The sequence below is a fragment of the Budorcas taxicolor genome, chromosome 2 (assembly GCF_023091745.1).
Source record: "Budorcas taxicolor isolate Tak-1 chromosome 2, Takin1.1, whole genome shotgun sequence".
Lineage (NCBI taxonomy): Eukaryota > Metazoa > Chordata > Mammalia > Artiodactyla > Bovidae > Budorcas > Budorcas taxicolor.
The window spans coordinates 86286936-86309308 of NC_068911.1; the positions used below are offsets into that span (position 1 = coordinate 86286936).

The 22373-nt window shown below is 36.5% G+C and overlaps 1 protein-coding gene across 1 annotated transcript in view; it reads right to left on the reverse strand.

Annotated features, from left to right (window-relative positions):
• GALNT13 (polypeptide N-acetylgalactosaminyltransferase 13) overlaps positions 1-22373 on the reverse strand; it is a 572168-nt gene that overhangs the window by 194404 nt on the left and 355391 nt on the right. Inside the window, exon 6 of the mRNA XM_052664343.1 lies at positions 12398-12515. Within this exon, the coding sequence (XP_052520303.1) occupies positions 12398-12515 (118 nt within the window). The remainder of the gene's footprint in view (positions 1-12397; positions 12516-22373) is intronic.

Sequence of the window (22373 nt, forward strand, 5' to 3'; positions counted from 1 at the left end):
AATCTAAAAACCCTCTGATGACTTTCTAGCCTGCCTGCAGGACTCATACAGCTGCGCATGTGATTGTCTGCGGCCTCCAGACCTTGGGAGGCAAGGAAGCTTAAAACATCCTAGGAATGTAGGGGCTTCCGAGGAGTCAAAATCATTAGAATAGGACTGATTAAAGGTTTCATTTGTTGAGCCAATACTTGCTGCCAAATTTTCATATCTTTTATTTGTAGATATAGTTGGTATATAGAAAAACAGGCAGTAGACCTGGTATTAGCAACATTAGATCTTTGAGTTAAGTGCTTTGTTTGTTATAACCCACTGCACCTTTGTTCTACAGGAATGTAACTTTATTTAGTACTTTGAGGGTGATGCAGAGTAAAGAAGAAACACTTCAAGGGAAAAGGAGTTTTCTGGTTGATAGACAATTATCCAGGAAGAGAGCCATAAAAATGTTAACAGGCCTCTTGGCCATAAGATAATGTAAACCACCTGAGACCTTATGAGATATGCAAAAAGAAAGCCTAGTCTCAATGAGGGTCAGGACTGCTGCCCCTGCATAACTCTGCATATTCCATTATTTCTTTATGTACAACTTGGGGTATATAAGCTGATTTTGAAAATAAAGTCTTGAGTCTTGCACCGATGCTGGGCTCCCCATGTCATTCTTTTCTCCCCTTTTTCGGCTGAATTCCCATCTGGAGCGGGGAGGCTCACCACGTCTGCTTACTTGCCCTGGCTTCTAAGACCCATGCGAAAGGGAGCCTAAGGCGGGGCACCCTTTGATATTCAATTGGGCGCAGGTGGCCTAACGTAGATGGTGCAAACCTCTTGTCTCGAGGTTTTATTGGTTTCCCCCATAAACCAAGTTATTCAGCATCTTTTTCTCCACCTAAATTTCCTACTATACTATTTCTTCCTAATCTAATCGTATATTTCTAAATAAATAAGTTTTCCTCACCTTTCTGTCTCCCCTTCGAATCACCCTGGATCCACTGGCGCTGGACCCCGGCAGGAATGAACATAGTAGCAAAGTTCTGAGATTTCACTGATTTCAGGTCCCTGCTCCTCTCCTGCCCTCCTGCATATAAGACTTGAAATTTTAATTTATAAATTCTTCCCTGGTTATCTTAGATCATAGAAAATTTTCCTTTGAACTTAATGAGCTTTATATTTGCACCTTGAAATGATCCTAAACTATATTATACTCTCCAAACCGTCAATAAATTTAGGAGTGATCTATCTACAGATATACCATTCACAGTGTCTAGTGCAGGTCTAGGTATATAATTATTTATATTGATTGATGGGTAAAATGGGAGTAGATTGATACATAAGCATATAAAGGTAATCTAAAGTATAATGCAAACATTATTGGTGCATTAAAATTAAAACCAAACACATGGGAGAAAGAACCTTCTGATATCCATTACGATAATATATGTAAAATAATTCTATAAAGCACTATTCAAATGTAAAGCCTCATCAAAAAATAAACTCCCAGAGGAGTTTTGTTCATTTGAGGAACTATTGTTCTGAGAGAATAAACTGTTCCTAACTCTGAAATAGGAAAGCTTTCCTTTTCCCAAAGCATTAGGATATTTGTGCTCTTACAGACTTGGCATGAGAGACGTGATACTCTTGCATTATGTTCCACAGTGAATGTGCTCTTTGCAAACCCTTGCAAAGCTGGATCCTTCCTGTCACTTTGGTCTCAGCTAAAATGCTTCCTTAGAATGGGCTTCCTCGACCACTCCAAAATAATGCAATGCTCCACCTCTCACTGGATTTTCTTCAAAGCTCACCTTTATTTCAAATTAACAGACTACTTTTAATTTTTTTTCTGTTTATTCATTTATCATATATCTCCCTCTGGCACAAGATCTATGAGACTATGGACTGATCTACAGGTCTCTATGTCCAATTACAAGAAATATTTATAAATTAAATAATAAAATTCTCTAAAGTAAATTTACTTATAAACTTCACTTGAATTTAATGGCAGGTTTATTTCATTTCCTCAAACCCAGGATATATAATTTAAATGATCCTTAAAATTTCAAAACTCGAAATAGTTTTGGAAGTTATTTAACTCTCCCTTTCCATTAAGGGAAAAAAAAAAATGGGACCTTAATTTATAAAATAAATAGTTCAAAGTCAATTCACTGAGCACATATTTAGATACAAAAAGGATGTTAAACATTTCATTATCAAAATATCTTAGGTGCACTTTAAATGTAAATCAGCAGCATAATTGACTTAATTATCAGTGCCATTTCGTATGATTAAGTACACTTAATGGGAAGCTTTAGTAAAATATGGCCATGACAGGAAGTGTCAGACTTTTCCATGCAATAATTCTGAGCACATTAAACTCTTCAGAAAGTTCTTTTTATTGCCATAAATTCAAATAGTTAAATTGAGGTTCTTCATATTTAGAATCATAAAGATTTTTATAGTTAATGTGAATATACATTATAGTTAATGTGAATATAGTTTATATTTCTTCCCTGCACATTATCAGAGAAGAATTAAAAAAAGTCAGGATTAGTGTATTTTACAAAAGAGACATTTCAGATATTTGTCCCTAATGAAGGTTGTTGGTTTCTTAATGTGCTAAAATTCAGTAAAAACCTAAGTGAATCTGGTTTATTGCCATTGCCTGCTACAAGGAAATTCTGCATAGTATCTTTGAAACGTACCTGCATTTGTTAAAGAAAAACATGTCCAAAATGTTTTTATCAAGTTTTAGAAATCAAAGATTCTCTTTTCTGTATTTTTGCTTCCATTTAATGGTTTAATTCAAGAAAACAGCACCAAAATTTAGAGTAATCTTAAATTTATCCCAGTGAGTATTTCTGAATAAATCCCATAAAGAATTATTCAACTCTGGTTTATATATTAATGGAAATAAAATGCAGATTTTACAGATTACTATTTTCATATAATATTAACTCCATTTTCCCCATTTTATGCATTTCATACATATCCATCTTCAAACTTTCATTATTCCTGAATTTTCTTAATTATCTAACACCTTCTGGATGTCTGGTGAGTCTTCTGCACTGCAGGCAGATTCTTCACCATCTGAGCCACCTGATAAGCATACCTCTCAACACTCATTTGCAATAGATATTATATTATAAACTTTAAAAAATAAATATATTTATTATTATACTATCTACTTTATATTAACTACAACTAACATATCTGGGTCTTCATGAATATTTAAATATTTGCACTCAGACTCACATATACATAAATTTATACAAGTAGATAGATGATAGATGGATAAAATAAACAGAGCAAACAGAATAAGTGAATTTCAGATGCCTATATATGCAGGCTGACAAATACAGTGTACATTTACATTATCAGAGAAACACTCTCATGATAAGAATTCAGGTCACAAAAAAGAAGCAGTGAATGTCATCAGTTCAAGAAGGCACTAAACTGTGAGTGGTACTATTACCTCCAAAAAATTTTTTTTTATAAAAAAATCACTTTTAGAGATAACTAAGTGACTATAAAAGGGAAAAGTCAGCCAAAGTCGCTCAGTAGTGTCCGACTCTTTGTGACCCCAAGGACTATACAGTTCATGGAATTCTCCAGACCAGGATACTGGGGTGGGTGGCCTTTCCCTTCTCCAGGGGATCTTCCCAACCCATGAATTGAACCCAAGTCTCCTGCATTGCAGGCGGGTTCTTTACTAGCTGAGCCACAAGGGAAGCCCTATAAAAGAGAACCAGAGATTAATATCAAATTCTAGTGTACCTAAGTCCCCTACAATGATTTATATTTCTAAAACAAAGTACATCTCAATGTAGCATATGTTTCTGAGGTTAAACATTACATGGATGACTATCCAATATAATATCTATTCTCATATTTTGCTTTTGTGAACTAGAAAGTTCAAATGAAGAATTATAGTTATCAAAATGACCAAGCCTTAGGGTATTATAACTTTAAAAGCAAAACAAGTTCTGCTAACATTTTCTAACATTATCCTAAAGTTTCTCTTTTGCTGTCTCGCATACAGGGTTATCATTACCATCTTTCTAAATTCCATATATATCTAATTTTCCTGTGGTTCACTTGTGTTTTCTAAAGGAGCAAGGAAATCAAGTATGCATTATGGCTAACATTCAAAATAAAATTCTAACACATTTATTTTAGAAAATAGAGTTTTCTATATGTATCTAAATTAAATATTGTATCATCCTATTGACCCAATGTTCTGAAATATATATAATAGATGTAATACAGTCTCTAGAAACAATGTCTTAGCTACCCCTTACCTAAAAGTATCTTTTCTATAATTTCAATTAAACAAACAATAAAGAGACTGAAGAGATATGTTCAAACAACTGTTTAAGTTAGAATGGTGGCCAAAATGCCAGAAAATCTCATAAGCACAGAAGTAAAAATTGTAAGCCATCTGCAGCATGTTTAAGGTTTATCCTGCACCAGAAAGATAACTTTAGAGTAGTTTTCTGGACTAAATAATTGCTAGTGGTTTATATTCTTTATGGAGGTATACATGAACAAAATCTTTTAGACTTTTATGTCTGTTTATGACCACTTAGACTTTAAAAGAGGCTAATAATATACAAACCTTCAATTATAAGTTCTAACATCTAATGTACAAGTTTGGTGACTATAGTTAATAATTCTCTGTTACATACCTGATATTTGTTAATAGTAGATCTTAACTATGTGAGGTTATGAATATGTTAGTTAGCTTGATTGTGTTAATCATTTCCCACATCATGTATGTATAGCATCATGTTGTAAAACTCAAATAGATACAATTTTTGCCAATATATCCGGGGTAGGGAAAGAGGTTAAGAAGTTTCTATGTTAATATTAAGGCAGTACTTTATAATGTTTAAATAAAAGTGTTCTACAAAACCATCTTCACCAAAATTGGTGATAACACATGAACTTAGATTAAGTTAATTTAGTTAAAAGATTTCTATTATAGTCTGGTTTCTATGACTAGCCAAATAAAACAAAAACAGTCAAGTTTTACATACTGACAGACAATCCAATATGCTCAAATTTACATGAATTAAATTTAAATAAAGCAAACGGTTCTAACAGATATAACTCAACTAGACTTTTGTCAAAATTTATTTCTATTTAATAAATTATTATGATTGACATTTTCAGTTGTAAAAATTATATTTGCATGGATTTTTTAAGAAAATTCATTACTTTGAATAATATCACAAACCTTAGTACTACAATCCCCAAAATGTTTACAAACTTTTCACCTCATTTACCAAGCTATTCTGTTCAATAAGAACCTCTGCCTTTCATTTTTCCATTATATATTATGTCAACTCAAGTTTCTTTTCTACTTCATTGCTTGTGAAATTTTGATATAAATGGACTTCACATCATGAAACATGTTCTTCAGATAAATATATTGCTACTTTTATAGTGATCTAGAAGAAAAGAAAATTGGGGCATTTGAAGTAAATCCCATTCTGTTAATTAAACTACTGATTGTTGTCAAAAGAGCTTATTTTTAAGGGTAGTGATAATAATAAAATGAAAATTTCCATAGTATCATACAGTTCATAAAAAATTCAATAAGTATTGTCTTATTTAACCTACATAGTTGTCCTGAGAGGTAGATGGTTAGAATCATACTTAGGGTATGTAAAAAGAAACTAGGCTAAGATACAATGAGAATCCCAGCTAGACTGTAGAAGTCTATAGCTGACTGGATATCATCAGTTACATTTTTTCTTCATTTGTTTCTCTTTGGAAGATGTTTCTCTTTTTCTCTGTGTGTGTGTGTGTGTTTGTGTGTGTGTGCACATGTGCATGCTTTAATACTTATCAACTTTACTGAAGTATATTTAACATACACTGGACTTGTCAACTACAAATTGGAACTTGCCATGGGTACCCACTTGTCAATGCAGGAAACGTTAAGAGACGCAGGTTCAATCCCTAGGTTGGGAAGATCCCTTGGAGTAGGAAATGGCAACCCACTCCAGTACTCTTACTGGGAGAATTCCCATGGACAGAGGAGCCTGGTGAGCTACAGTGCCATGTGGCTGTAAGAGTTGGACATGACTGAAGCAACTTAGCACACACATGGGCACTTGCCATCTTCCTCTACAAGGATTAAATTATGTGCTGCTGCAATTGCCGATCTCCAACATCTCCTGAAGGAGTTCAGGGTGGAGAGCAAAAATGAGACACTTTGTGCTCCAGGAAAACTAGCAGGTCAGGTCTTTAGATATGTATTTTTAGGTCGATTTTATATGCCCATTTTTTTATCTCCTCATATCTAGAAAAGAACTAAAATCCTTAATGGTAATAGCTGTTTCTTGTGACTAGCAGAAGCTTCACAAGATCAGTAGAAAGTTTCTAGAAAAATATGTATTTGATTCCATGTATTCCCCCTTTACCAAAAGCACATATATACCGACTGACCTTTCCCCCCTGCCTCTTTGGAACAGTTTCTCAAAGCTATCTGAGGTGCTGTCTCCCATGCTCAGTCCTCATTTTGTCCCAAATAAAACTTAACTCACAACTCTCATGTTGTGCATATTTTTAAGTTGACAAATTAAGTGATGCTGACTAGTGTCATGAGTTGTTCAAAACCACACAGCATAGACCATTAAAACAATAACACCTGCCACCTATGACACAATTTATGTGTGACAAATGGGGGTGATCAGCACTATGTACACCATCGCATTTAATAGTCCCCTGCTGCTGCTGCTGCTAAGTCGCTTCAGTCGTGTTCGACTCTGTGAGACCCCATAGATGGCAGCCCACCAGGCTCCTCCAACCCTGGGATTCTCCAGGCAAGAACACTGGAGTGGGTTGCCATTTCCTTCTCCAATGCATGAAAGTGAAAAGTGAAAGTGAAGTCACTCAGTCGCGTCTGACCCTCAGTGACCCCATGGACTGCAGCCTTCCAGGCTCCTCCGTCCATGGGATTTTCTAGGCAAGAGTACTGGAGTGGGCTAGAACAAATCAAAAAAGTGATGTAATCTTTCTTACATATATGGACAAACTAGAGCTTAGGAGACCTGATGCCTTACCCTCACACAGATAATAGGTGCTAGAGCCTTGGTCTTGAACCCGCAATGCCTCCTTCCAGACCATACTGGTAACCTTCCCTTGTAGCTCAGTTGGTAAAGAATCTGCCTGCAATGCAGGAGACGTGGATTCAATTCCTAGCTTGAGAAGATCCCCTGGAGGAGGAAATGGCAACCCACTCCACTATTCTTGCCTAGAAAAATCCCATGGACAGAGGAGCCTGGCAGGCTACAGTCCATGGGGTCATAAGAGTCAGACCTGACTTAGCGACTAAACCACAACCACCACATTTCAGGGCAGGGGGACACTCTTCTGAGTCCTTTGCTGCCTTCTGACTTTTTACAATTCAATTGGTTCTACAATGCAGATTATCTCATATATTGTGTGCTTTTAGAAATACTGCCCTTGTGCTAGTGCCTCATGCAAGGCAAGGACTTTTGGTGGTGATGCTTTTTGGATGGTACTGATGCTGCCATCAGGGATATTATTTAAAGATAGATGACACCTTTGATAATAAATTCATATTATACTAGGTTAATTTAGTCATAAACTATTTTACATGGATATTCATTTCTGAGTTCCTCCTATCTAGAATTTCAACCACTAAGAATTTCCAACATCTGCTGCTTCATATGCCTCTTCCCTTCCTTAGTTTTTTTCTCTTAAACACTATCACTAACATTGTAACATTTTTTATTTCTCTTGTTCACTGTCTGTATCCTTCCCTAAAATATAAGTTCCATAGGACACACATTTTTGTCTATTTTATTCACAACTCTATGCCCTGCACCTATTGAGCAGGAAATAAATATCAGTAAAAAATCAACATTTATATTTTAGGACTTTTATTTTGATGATTGTTGTGTAATGAAATGGAAAATAGTATCTGAGACTAATTTTTCACGAGCACTTGGATCTGCTTGTACGTATTTTCACTGGACGTGTATTATGCATAGGAGGCTACAGCCTATTAGATAAAGATTAAATCACTAGATGAGGCCACTTTCTCAGAATTCTGGAAGAAGATTGCATTTATATATTAACTTCTCCTCTTTCTCCTGATGATACCACTGTTTGGGGCATTGTCATGTTATGGAGGGATGAATCTGATTAGGGACAATAGTGCTATAGAAATCAGCAGCACAGTCACTGGTCTCAGAATTCTGGGGTTCAATTTTCAACTATTCTACTTACTAGTTCCATACATATTAGAAGTCACTATTATTTTATGGCAAGAACTTTTATCCAGAGACTTCAAGTGTTTTTTCCAATGCTTTGAAACTGTATTTAAACCTATGGTTACAGGAGACTAGATGCTTCTTTCTTGGAAGGTCTATCATTTTGATCAGATATTCAAAGTCTGTCAGTATTTACAATACTTTGGGCATCAAAGATCAAGTGATACTGTTATAAATAAATCCCCTAAAGGATATACCTTTGGATTGACTTAAATATCTATAAATCAGCCAGAATAAAAATATTTTGCAGGCATTTAATACTTCTTGGTTTTTCATCCTCAAGTCTACATAGACCAGAGCTTTATAAGACAACTATATCTTTCAGTTCAGTTCAGTTGTTCAGTCATGTCCAACTCTTTGGACCCCATGAACCACAGCATGCCAGGACTCCCTGTCCATCACCAACTCCTGGAGTTGACCCAAACTCATGTCCTTTGAGTTGGTGATGCCATCCAGCCATCTCATCCTCTGTCGTCCCCTCCTGCTCCTGCCCTCAATCTTTCCCAGCATCAGGGTCTTTTCAAATGAGTCAGCACTTTACATCAGGTGGCCAAAGTATTGAAGTTTCAGCTTCAACATCAGTCCTTCCAATGAACACCCAGAACTGATCTCCTTTAGGGTGGACTGGTTGGATCTCCTTGCAATTCAAGGGACTCTCAAGAGTCTACTCCAACACCACAGTTCAAAAGCATCAATTCTTTGGCGCTCAGCTTTCTTTATAGTCAAACTCTCACATCCGTACATGAATACTGGAAAAACCATAGCCTTGACTAGATGGACCTTTGTTGACAAAGTAATGTCTCTGCTTTTTAATATGCCGTCTAGGTTGGTTATAACTTTCCTTCTAAGGAATAAGCGTCTTTTAATTTCACGGCTGCAGTCACCATCTGCAGTGATTTTGGAGCCCAAAAAATAGAGTCAGCCACTGTTTCCCCATCTATTTCCCATGAAGTGATGGGACCAGATGCCATGATCTTCGTTTTCTGAATGTTGAGCTTTAAGCCAACTTTTTCACTCTCCTCTTTCAATTTCATCAAGAGGCTCTTTGGTTCTTCTTCACTTTTTCCATCTTTACTATTATTATAATCACCTTTTCACAGTTGATATTAAATAATTGTCTATATATGGCCTCCACAGGTGGTTTAATGGTAAAGAACTTGCCTGCAATGCAGGAGACAGGAATTTGATCCCTGGGTCAGGAAGATCCCCTGGAGAAGGAAATGACAACTCCAGTATTCCTGTCTGGGAAATCCCATGGACAGAGGAGTCTGACGGACTCCAGTCCATGGGGTTGCGAAGATTTAGACATGAATTGATGCTTTTGAACTGTGGTGTTGGAGAAGACTCTTGAGAGTCCCTTGGACTGCTAGGAGATCCAACCAGACCATTCAAAAGGAGATCAGCCCTGGGTGTTCTTTGGAAGGAATGATGCTGAAGCTGAAACTCCAGTACTTTGGCCACCTCATGCAAAAAGTTGACTCATTGGAAAAGACTCTGATGCTGGGAGGGATTGGGGGCAGGAGGAAAAGGGGATGACAGAGGATGAGATGGCTGGATGGCATCAATGACTCGATGGATGTGAGTGTGAGTGAACTCCGGGAATTGGTGATGGACAGGGAGGCCTGGTGTCCTGCGATTCATGGGATCACAGAGTCGACACAACTGAGAGACTGAACTGAATTGAAGTGACTACACAAAAAAATTTTTCCTATACTAACAAGACAGTGACAAGAAAACCTTATGTATAAAACAAAAATCTACTACATTTTACTGACAATAATGCCTATGTATTGCTTCTTTGAGAGTAAAAGTGTGTTATCTTGCTTCAGTTGTGTCTGACTCTTTGCAGCCCCATGGACTGTAGCCTGCCAGGCAAGAATACTGGAGTGGTTGTCCATGCCCTTCTCCAGGGGATCTTCCTGACACAGGGACTGAACCTAAGTCTCATGTCTCCTGCACTGGCAGATGGGTTGAACCATCTGGAAAGGCCTATGAGAGTAAAAGCACCAGGCCTTATTCATTTTTGCAGCCTCAGTATCTGTAAAGTGTAGTAAATATACTACATGTTCTGTATGTTTGCTGTATAATAATTAAACTGGATATTAGACACAGATCTTCTGAATATGAATCCCTAACATATTCTCATTTCATTAAGTCACACATCTTTTTATAAAATTAATCTAAAGGAGAGTGTCATCCCTTTGCTAATATATTGTTCTAGCATTTTCTCTTATTCAACATCTTCCTCAGCCACGGTACCAACTATTAAATAAACACACATCCATGTCACACAAAGAAAAGTAAAACACAAATCAAGAGATTAATAAAGAGCAAAATACACACTTTGTTTCTGCTGATAATATACGGAAACTAAAGACAATGAATGTTTTAAACATTCAAAGAACATTCGCTTATGAGTACTTCATTTATTACAAAGAAGATGTATCATATTATTCCACTAAATTCTTTCCTAAGTAGTTTCTTCCCTAACGCATCTTTCAATCAGTTAGGTAAAGATCGCCCATCCATTTCTGAGAGCTCTGTGATGAAGGTAAGGAGAGTCTATTGACAGAGAATCAAGCTTAACAGGTGAGCAGAAAGAAGGTGAATAAGATGGGTAGAAAAGAAGGGGAAAAAGATGAGCAACAGGATCACTAGATATTACTAATGTTGCTATGTTGGTTTTTTTCCTTATGAATTTCAACCACAGCATTCAAGAATATTGGTTAATTAATGTTCAAAATACTCTCTTCATTAAGTCTAAGGATATGAGAAAACTGTTTTTAATCTTTTGAATATACTTTCTTTCCTTTCTAACTCCCTTCCTTCCATCTATTTTCCTCTTTCTTTTTTAACTGTTAGCTTTTACATTCTGTACTTTGAGAACTACACTGAGTAAAAAATTCGGGTCTCCAAATGTTCCAAAGGTTGTGCAAAGATGAATCACATACTTGACAGGAAGAAGACATTCCTAAGTATGCTATTAAGCCTTGTGGGGCAAGTTCCACTGGACTATAAATATATAAACAAATATAGAAAGAATAAAATTCCATTAACTAATGATCTCAGACACTGGACTGTAAGGAAGATTTATCAGCAAAAAGTTGTATAACAAAGACATCCTAGTGCTTCTAAAATAATCCATATTATTCAAGATCCATTGAATTTCACATTTTATAAACTCAAACTAATACTTATTCTCAGATTTTGACATTTGCTTACATAACATCAAATATATTTATATTTGTGAATGAGAAAGCTTACTTTCTAAATGAGAAATTAAAAGGCATAACTCTTGAACTTCATAGATAAATATATCTAAACTAATAATTTTGTTGTACAAATAATGCAGCAAAACAATAGTGTTTCAAATAACATGTCAAATTATAGAAAGGAAAAAACAACAGTATTACTAATTTAACTAATTTTTAAATGATATTGAATGTGGTTTGAAGAAAAAAACAGTATGTTATTCCTCATGATTTCTTAGTAAGAAGGAACACTTATGCGTTTGTATTTAAAATTTTCAAATGCAACATTAAAATTATTAATATATTTCCTAGTATCAGATATATGATGGATTAATTCTTAATTTTTGTTTACTTGGAAGGCCATTTAAAAAGTACATTTGCATACAACTCATTCATCAAACAATAATGTCTATGATTGTGAAAAGTCATGCTACTTGAATTATCCAGAATGCCTTTGAACACAGGTTACTCTTAAAGGTATTTGAGAATAACCTCAAGCAGCACTTATAAATACATATTTCATAACACTTTCAAGTTTCAGTTCAAAAACACCAAGTGATCTTTAGGGTAATGTTTTATTTCAAAAATAAAGCCCTTCTTTAATTAAAAAACTAAAAGCGCTAATACCTTTGAACTATGTATACAAGAATTACTTTGAAAATTTTAAAAATGCCTCTAATTTCCCATTTAATGGTAAATATTGCATGCAAAAAGACTCTAGCTTCTAAACAAGTATTAAAATGACCAACTGATCAGTAATTTGTATCACTTCACAAAAAAGATCTGACAGTAAATTATGCATGCTACAGCATAGTATGTTCAGAGTCAAAAAGTAAAGTAAAATGAAATTACCCTAAAAGACATTTCAAGATTCTCTCCACCCCAGATATCCATTCCTGCATCGTAAGTTCCTATCTCTTCAAAGTAGTTTCTGTCAATAGAAAATAGGCCACCAGCCATAGTTGGGGTCCTAGTTGAAAAAAAACAAAAACAAAAGAATATCTTTTGAAAACAATATGTGGACTTTAATGAGACCATAGCAAGTATTTCTAAAACATTTTAAATAAAAAGCAGTATACTTAAAAATTTCAAACTGGAAACATAAAGCCAAATTATAAGAGGTTTTAAAATTAATAAACAGCATTTTATTTCACATTTTCTGTAAAACTAAACTTAGATTAGCCTATAGTTTTTCTTATGGGTGATCAAATAGATATAAGGAACACTGGCCATTTAAGACAGGGGCATATACATACTGTGTGAAAGGCATAGTGAAGAGAAATCTGTGTTCTTATCACTATCCTTAAAGAGCTGAACTAGTCATGAAACTTCTAGTTGTGATCCTGTCACCTAATTATAAATTATTTTAATATGAACTCCAGAAACTTATGGAAATGGTTTCTCTATGAAAAGATCTACAATCTATTTGAATAGGAAAAATAAGTGCTGTGAAATATTTATAGGCATTAAGTATCTAATAATAGTTACATAAGTATCATAATAGCTTCACATCTAATTGTCTACAGCTAATTGTTTTACCTAATTAAAATGATAAAATGAATCATATAACCCTATAGACAAACAAATCCTGTATACTGTTCATGGGTTTAGAAGGACATTTGGCATAGATCCAAAGCTTTTTACTAGGAATAAATGATTTTGGTTCTCACATTCAAACTTTCTCTGTAGAAACTAAGAAAGCAGGTGCTAACTTTCACAAGGAATAATTATTGATCTTAAAAGATTAATTAAAATCAGTGACCTACACAATGTCTTTCTGTAAAAGCAGTATACATTGAAACTGAAAAAGAAAGTTCTAGTTCACAAATGAATCTATTTATAAACCAATGATTATTTCTGAATAGAGATTTTCAAGCTTCATAGCACATTAGCAGCACTTGACACACCCTGAAAAAACTACACTTCCATGTTTGAGTAATCCTCTCAGGTTTAGATTTAATTGGCCGGGAATGGGTCCAGATCTTCAATACTGTGTAAAGGTCCTAAGTGATTCTACTGTGCTGCTAAATTTACTAGATCGGAAACACTGATCTAGTAACTTAGATTTAGGATGTTCATTCAGGTACACTTGACACTTGAACAATGTGGGTTTGAACTGCTTGGGTCCACTTATATGCAAATATTTTAAACAGTAAATGCCACACTTCTACACAATCCAGTGTTGGGTGAGTCATCTGATGTGGAGGAACCTTGGATACCAAGGGCCTGGTATAAAGTATACTCAGATTAACCTCTGTGTTATTCAATGGCAGTTTGAGATTGTTAGAAAACTCAGTTTTTTCTCAAAATTATGTCCTCTTCTGCCACAGGATGTGCTCATGTCCTCTAACTGAACAGTGTATTTCATTGAAAAACCTCAATATAATATTGTACTTGGATACCTACCATATCACAGAGTTCTCTGTTTCTCCCAGTGCTATCACTGTTTTACACTCAGGCAACTAACTGTCCCTCAGTTGCAGCAGCAGAGCCTCACTTGGTCTGACCTGTTTTATTGCTTCTAGTCTTGCTGGGTTCCTATCACGAACAGTGTCATTGACCTACTGAGTTGTAATGAGAAACAGTAACAAAGCTAAGCAGATGCCAATTATGAAGTAGCCATGACCCTCACATGACTGGGGTTTTTGAAGCCCGTGGAAATAACTATGTAAGGTACCGCACTGCTGAATAGTCTATTTAATGAAATGAGGAACAGAAATTGCTGCAATTATCCTATTATAATGTAACTAAGTGCTTAAGAATGTTAAATGGTGCATTTTTAATGATCAGTTCAGAGTGCCCATTCACTTGTATATTTACTAGTAAAGAACAAATGCATTTAACTTAAATACATGTATTGAATTTCATCTTATAGTTGGTGATGATTCCTACAAATATGTGAGAAATATATAATAAATGGCAACAATAAATTACATTTTAACCATAAGAATGGCTCAAAAAAGTTTCACTTTTAAAGTAACAAAATCTTTTAAAAATTTGCAATTGCTCAAAAAAAAAATCTTGTATTTTCTGAAGATGGATCCTACTAGGACTTTTTTTTTTCTGTGTATTTGAAATAGCAGTTAGCTCTCTCAAACAGTTCAGAGATATTATTCTGCCTTAAATAATATCTACAGCCATAGCCAGTGCTATGTAGCATGTTCTATTCTAAGTTAACTGCTCTGTAATGTCGCCCATGAACTATTTACATACACCTGTGCAGACCTTAAGTGTTCAGGGTATTTAGAAAATATAAAACCTTGATTATAGTTGAGTTAGCTAAGATGATCTTTTTAAGCATCTCTACAATGTCACACCAAACAATTCAATCAATTATATTGGGGGGGAAAGTAATCAGCCAAATGGCTGTGAATATTACCTACCACACAGCAAGTAGGTGAAGATGAACTGAGTAAATAGAACTAAAGTACTTAACATAGTGTCTGGCACATTATAAATAGTTAATAAGGATTGGTAATAAATCTTTATAGTGGCTAATGTTAATCATTCTAACAAAAGTCTTAAGTGTCCTTCAATTAATTTTGGCTCCCCATATACATGCTCTCATTTTGGATTGCAAAATCATCTAAAAACACTTCAGATCCAAGATGCTGAACTTTGAAATCTGCTGCACTAAATACAAGCTTCAATTTTTTAATGCTTCCTATTTAAATCCTATGGAAGTCCCTTTGATGATATGGTTCTTTAGCTACTCCATATTCTCACAGACTATCTCCCTTTACAAATCATATACTTCCCTCCTCCCACCCACTCTCCGAGATCCTACTATGTCAGTAAACACCTAGCTGAGCACACTAGGTTCTCTCTCCTTGCCTGACTACATTCTTTTTATAAATATTCATATTATACAGACAAAGGTCTGTATAGTCAAAGCTATGGTTTTTCCAGTAGTCATCTATGGATGTGAGAGTTGGACCATAAAGAAGGCTGAGCACTGAAGAACTGATGTTTTTGAATTATGGTGTTGGTGAAGACTCTTGAGAGTCCCTTGGACTGCAAGATCAAACCAGTCAATCCTAAAGGGAAGCAGTCCTGAATATTCATTGGAAGGACTGATGCTGAAGCGGAAGCTCCAATACTTTGGCCACTTGATGAGAAGAGCTGACTGATTAGAAAAGACCCTGATGCTGGGAAAGATAGAAGGTGGGAGGAGAAGGGGATGACAGAGGACGAGATGGTTGGATGGCATCACTGACTCAATGGACTTGAGTTTAAGCAAACTCCGGGAGATGGTGAAGGACAGGGAAGTCTGGCCTGCTGCAGTCCATGGGGTCAGAAGGAGTCATTCAGGACCGAGTGCCTGAACAACAACAAGAAATATTAGTTCTTGGGTAAACTTACCATTCCTCATCCATTTCTGTTCCTAAAACCTCGAGAATCATTGAAATAGCAATAGGCTGAGGTCATCTGGTCATGATAAAATCCATGTTATTGACTGTCTGCTCAGGCCATGAATGGCTAACAATCCTTTTATCTGTTTACTTATTTACTTTGTCTCATCTTATATGCATCTTCCACAAAAGTTTCAGACTCTTCTCAAAAAACTGAAGATTAAGGCAATGCATAAATTCTAAACTCTCTCAGTCATGAACTCTAACCTCTCTCAATCTTTATGTTAATCTTGTGTGTTTCTCAGGGCCTCTTCCTTCTTCTTGTCTCGATGGGGCGTGGGGGGATGTCTTCTCTCCTCTGAATGTGGAATAGTATTCATTCTTTTGCCTCAGTCAGCTCTTTTCTGACTATACGCACACTTTTTCTTTTTGTTTTCTTTTTAAATCACACATTGATTGTCTGAGCTTCAACAATATTGTGTATTTTACAAATGGAAGATTTATGGCAACTCTGAGTCAAGTCTGTGCTTAGTTGCTCAGTTGTGTCTGACACTTGGTGACACAATGGACTGTAGCCCACCAGGCTCTTCTGTCTATGGGGATTCTCCAGGAAAGAATACTCGAGTGGGCTGCCATGCCCTCCTCCAGGGGATCTTCCCAACCAGGTCAATATATTGCAGGTGGATTCTTTACTGACTGAGCCACAAAGGAAGCCCTTACTGGTGTCATTTTTCCAAGAGCATTTGCCTACACCATGTCTCTGGGTCAATTTTGGTAAATTCATAGTATTTCAAACATTTAAATTATTTTTATATTTAGTACGCTGATCTGTAATCAGTTATCTTTGACATTACTATTGTAGTTTGGGCACCATGAACCACGCCCTTATAAAACAGGCAACTTAATCAATTAATGAAGACCTACAAGACCTTCTAGAGCTAACACCAAAAAAGATGTCCTTTTCATTATAGGGGACTGAAATGCAAAAGTAAGGAAGTCAAGAAACACCTGGAGTAACAGGCAAATTTGGCCTTGGAGTATGGAATGAACCAGGGCAAAGGCTAAAAAACTTTTGCCAAGGGAACACACTGGTCATAGCAAACACCTTCTTCCAACAACACAAGAGACAACTCTACACATGGACATCACCAGATGGTCAGTACTGAAATCAGATGGATTATAATCTTTGCAGCCAAAGATGGAGACGCTCTATACAGTCAGCAAAAACAAGACTGGCAGCTGACTGTGGCTCGGGTCATGAACTCCTTATTGCAAAATTCAGACTTAAACTGAAGAAAGTAGGGAAAACCACTAGACCATTCAGGTATGACCTAAATGAAATCCTTTACAATTATACAGTGGAAGTGACAAATAGATTCAAGGGATTAGATCTGATAGACAGAGTGCCTGAAGAACTATGGACAGAGGTTCTGACATTGTACAGGAGGCAGTGATCAAGACCATTTCCAAGAAAAAGAAATGTAAAATGGCAAAATGGTTGTCTGAGGAGGCCTTACAAATAGCCATGAAAAGAAGGGAAGCAAAGGCAAAGGAGAAAAGGAAAGATATACCCATCTGAATGCAGAGTTCCAAAGAATAGCAAGGAGAGATAAGAAAGGCTTCCTCAGTAAACAATACAAAGAAATAGAGGAAAACAACAGAATGGAAAGACTAGAGATCTCTTAAGAAAATTAGAGATCTCTACAAAGCAACATTTCATGCAAAGATGGACACAATAAAGGACAGAAATGTTATGGACCTAACAGAAGCAGAAAATATTAAGAAGAGGTGGCAAGAATACACAGAACTATACAAAAAAGATCTTAATGACCCAGATAACCATGATGGTGTGACCACTCACCTAGAGCCTGACATCCTGGAGTGTTACGTCAAGTGGCCTTAGGAAGCACCACTATGAATAAATCTAGTAGAGATGATGGAATTCCAGCTGAGGTATTTCAAATCCTAAAAGATGATGCAATGAAAGTGCTGCACTCAATATGCCAGCAAATTTGGAAAATTCAGCAGTGGCCACAGGAATGGAAAAAGTGTTTTGATTCCAATCTCAAAGAAAAGCAATGCCAAAGAATGTTCAAACTACCACACAATTGCACTCATTTCACACACTAGCAAGGTAATGCTCAAAATTCTCCAAACTAGGCTTCAAAAGCTCATGAACCAAAAACTTCCAGTGGATTCAAGCTGGATTTAGAAAAGGGAGAGGAACCACAGATCAAATTGCCAACACCCTTTGGATCATAGAAAAAGCAAAAGAATTCCAGAAAAACATCTACTTCTGGGTCATTAACTATGCCAAAGCTATTAACTGTGTGGATCAAAAAAAACTGTGGAAAATTCTTACAGAGATGGGAATACCAGAACACCTTACCTGCCTCCTGAGAAACCTGTGTGCAGGTCAAGAAGCAACAGCTAGAACAGGACACGGAACAACGGACTGGTTCCAAATTGGGAAAGGAATACATCAAGGCTGTATATTGCACCCTGTTTATTTAACTTCTATGCAGGGTACATCATGTGAAATGCTGGGCAGGATGAAGTAGAAGCTGGAATCAAGAAAGCCAGGGAAAATACCAATAACCTCAGATATGCAGATGACACCACCATTATCACAGAAAGCAAAGAGGAACTAAAGAGCCTCTTGATGAAGGTGAAACAAGAATGTGAAAAAGCTGGCTTAAAAGTCAACATTCAAAAAATGAAGATCATGGCATCTGGTCCTATCACTTCATGGCAAATAGGTGGAGAAACAATGGAAACAGTGACAGACTTTATTTTCTTGGGCTCCAAAAGCACTGCAGATGATTATTGCAGGCATGAAATTAAAAGTCATATGTTCCTTGGAAGAAAAGCTATGAGCAACCTAGACAGCATATTAAAAAGCAGAGACTTTCCCACAAGTACCACATAGTCAAAGCTATGGTGTTTCCAGTATTCATGGAGCCTATAGTCCACTATTCATGGACTATAAAGAAGGCTGAGCACTTAAGAATTGATGCTTTTGAACTGTGGTGTTGGAGAAAACTCTTGAAATTCCCTTGGACTGAAAGGAGATCAAATCAATCAATCCTAAAGGAATTCAACCCTGAATATTCATTGGAAGAACTGATGCTGAAACTCCACATACTTTTGCCACCTGATGTGAAGAGCCAACTCATAAGAAAAGGCCCTGATGCTGGGAAAGATTGAAGGTAGGAGAAGGGGATGACAGAGGACGAGATGGATGGATGGCATCACCAACTCAATAGATATGAGTTTGAGTAAACTCTGACAGATGGTGAAGGACAGGGAAGCCTGGCCTGCTGCAGTTGTGGGAGATGGTGAAGAACAGGGAAGACTGGTGTTTTGCAGTCCATGGGGTTGCAAAGAGTTGGACATGACTGAGTGAATAAACAAGAATCAATCAATGCTGTTAGTGTCCTGACTTCAATACCATCCAACTTTTCCTCTATTTCTCTTTTTCTCCTTGGGCCTCCCTATTCCCTGAGACCAACTGGTATCCCTACAATGATTTCTAAGTGTTCAAGTGAAAGAAAAAGTCACACATATCTCACTTCAAATAAACAAGTAGAAATGAGTCAGCTTAGTGAGGAAGATGTGATAAAAGTTAAGATAGGCCTAAAGATAGGTCTCTTGTACCAAATAAATAGGTTGTGAATACAAAGAAAAACTTCTTGAAGGAAATTAAAAGTGCTTCTCTAGTAAACCATGAATAATAAGAAAACAAGACAGTCTTATTGCTGATATGGAGAAAATTTGAGTGGTCTGCATAGGAAATCAAATCAGCTACATTTCCTAATCAAAACTTAATCTAGAGCAAGGCCCTAACTCTCTTCACTTTTATCAAGCCAGAAAAAAGAAAGTTTAGAAGCTAGAACAGGTTACTTTATAAAGTTTAAGGAAAGGAGCTGTCTCTATAATATAAAAATCAAAGAGAAGAGGCAAGTGCTGATGTAGAAGCTTTAAATTATACGAACTCTAGCTGAGATAATTAAGGAAGGTCACTACACTAACAGCAGATTTTCCATGTAGTTTAAACAGCCTTATGTTGGCTGAAAATGCCATCTTAGCATCTACAGCTAGAAAGGAGAAGTCAACGCTTGGGTTTCAAAGCTTCAATGGATAGATAGTCTTATCAGGGGCTAGTGAAACTGGTGACTTTAAGTTGAAGCCAATGCTACTTTGCCATTCTGAAAACCCTAAAGCCCTTGAGAATTGTGCTGTATCTACTCTACCTGTTACCTGTAAAGGGGGCAACAAAGCCTGGATGACAACACATCTATTTACAACATGGTTTACTGAATATTTTAAGCTCACTATTGAGACCTACTGCTCAGAATAAAAGATTTCTTTCAAAATATTATTGTTCATTGACAATTCATCTGGTCACCATAGAGCTCTCATGGAGACGTACAACAACATTAATATTGTTCTCATGCCTGCTAACACAACATCCATTCTGCAGCCCATGGATCAAGCAGTACTTTTGATTTTCACGTCTTAATCTTTAAGAAATACATTTCATTAGGTTGTAGTTGTCACTGGTAGTGATTCCTCTGATGGATCTGGGAAAAATCAATTGAAAATTTTCTGGAAAAGATTCACCCTTCTAGATGCCATTAAGAACCTTCACACTTCATGGGAAGAGGTCATAATATCAATATTAATAGGAATTTGGAACAAGTTAATTGCAATCCTCAAGAATGACTTTGAGGGGTTCAAGACTTCAGTGCAGGATACAACTGCAGATGTGGTAGAAATAGCAAGAGAACTAGAATTAGAGATGGAGCCTAAAGATGTGCCTGAACTGCTGCAAACTCATAACAAAACTTGATCAGATGTGGAATTGCTTCTTATTAATGAGCAGAGAAAGTTCATTGAGATGGAATCTATTTCTGGTGAAGAGTCTGTGAAAACTGGGGAATGACAACAAAGGATTTAGAAACTACACAAACTTAGTTGGTAAAGCAGTGACAGGATTTGAGAGGACTGACTCCAATTTTGAAAGGATTTCTGTAAATAAAATGTTATCTAATAACATTACATGCTACAGAGAAATAGTTTGTGAAAGGAAGAGTCAATCTATGTGGTAAGCTCTACTGTCTTCAGAAATTTCTACAATCACACCAGCTTTCTAGTAAGCCCACCCTGATTTGTCAGCAGGCATCAACAGCAACATCCAGGCAAGACCAGAATTTTTTAGCAAGTATTTTTTAGCTAAGGTATATACATTGTTTTAGATGCAATACTCTTGCATACTTAATAGACTACAGCATATAAACGTAACTTTTAAATGCACCAGGAAGCCAGAAAATGTATTACTCACTTTAACCCAATATTCACTTTATTGCAGCAGCCTGGAACCAAACCCACAACCTCTAAGGTATACCTGCAATCTTTCAGCTACCTGTTCATTGACTATTGAAAATGAGTTGCTCAGTCACATCCAACTCCTTGTGACTCCATGAACTGTAGCCTGCCAGCTCCCTCTATCCATGAGATTCTCTGTCCATAGGATTCTCCAAGCAAGAATACTGGAGTGGGTTGCCATTTCCTTCCCAAAGGGGTCTTCCCAACTCAGGGATCAAGCTCAGGTCTTCTCCATTGCAGGCAGATTCTTCACCGGCTGAGCCATCAGGGAAGTCTCTGTTCATTGACTATTACATCTGTATTTCATGCCTTTGATTTTTAGATTATCCCTTTGAGCTAACAAAACTGCTCAATTAAGTGCTGTCCTAAACTACATCTTCACTCCATTCTATTGCTCACTTAAACCAGGAACATATATTTTCTATATCTTTCACTGGTGACCTTATTGAAAGAATGCTTTTTATATACTCCCTCAACTCCTCCTGACCTTCTAACTAGAATCAGGATCTTGCTCCCATCTCTGCAATAACTTCTTTCTGGAAGAGGCTATTGATTATGAACTTCAATAGCCTTTCCTTTGAAAGCATTTAACACAATCTATCAGCCTCCTTGCTTGAAATTCTTTTCACCTCTGACTCCCACTGCATTGTTCTAGAGAGTTTTCCCCTTCTACCAATTTGAATATTGTATGATACTTATTGATGCCCCCTTCCTTTCCGTTGCTGGATGTCAGATCTCAAAATGTAGTCTTCTCAAGGGTCTCTCAGAGGACCTTTTCTCTTTCTAAACTCTTTACTTGGTCTTAGGCCTTTAGCGTCACCTCTGTGAGGTTAACTCTTCATCTAGGTAGTCTCTTCTCTCCTCTGCATTGGTTGTGCTCTTTCAATCACTCACTAGATGCTTTCTTAAAAAACTCCTCCTGACTCTGCTCAGTGTATATAACAGAAAAAGTGCTACCATGTCTGCTTCTCTTTCAAAGACCTCTATTTCCTTCTAAAGTCCTAAGACTTTATTCATCAGATTTTATTTCATCGAATCACCATTCAGCACCTTGATCATTTGCCTCATTCAGTCATTTCCCACGTACT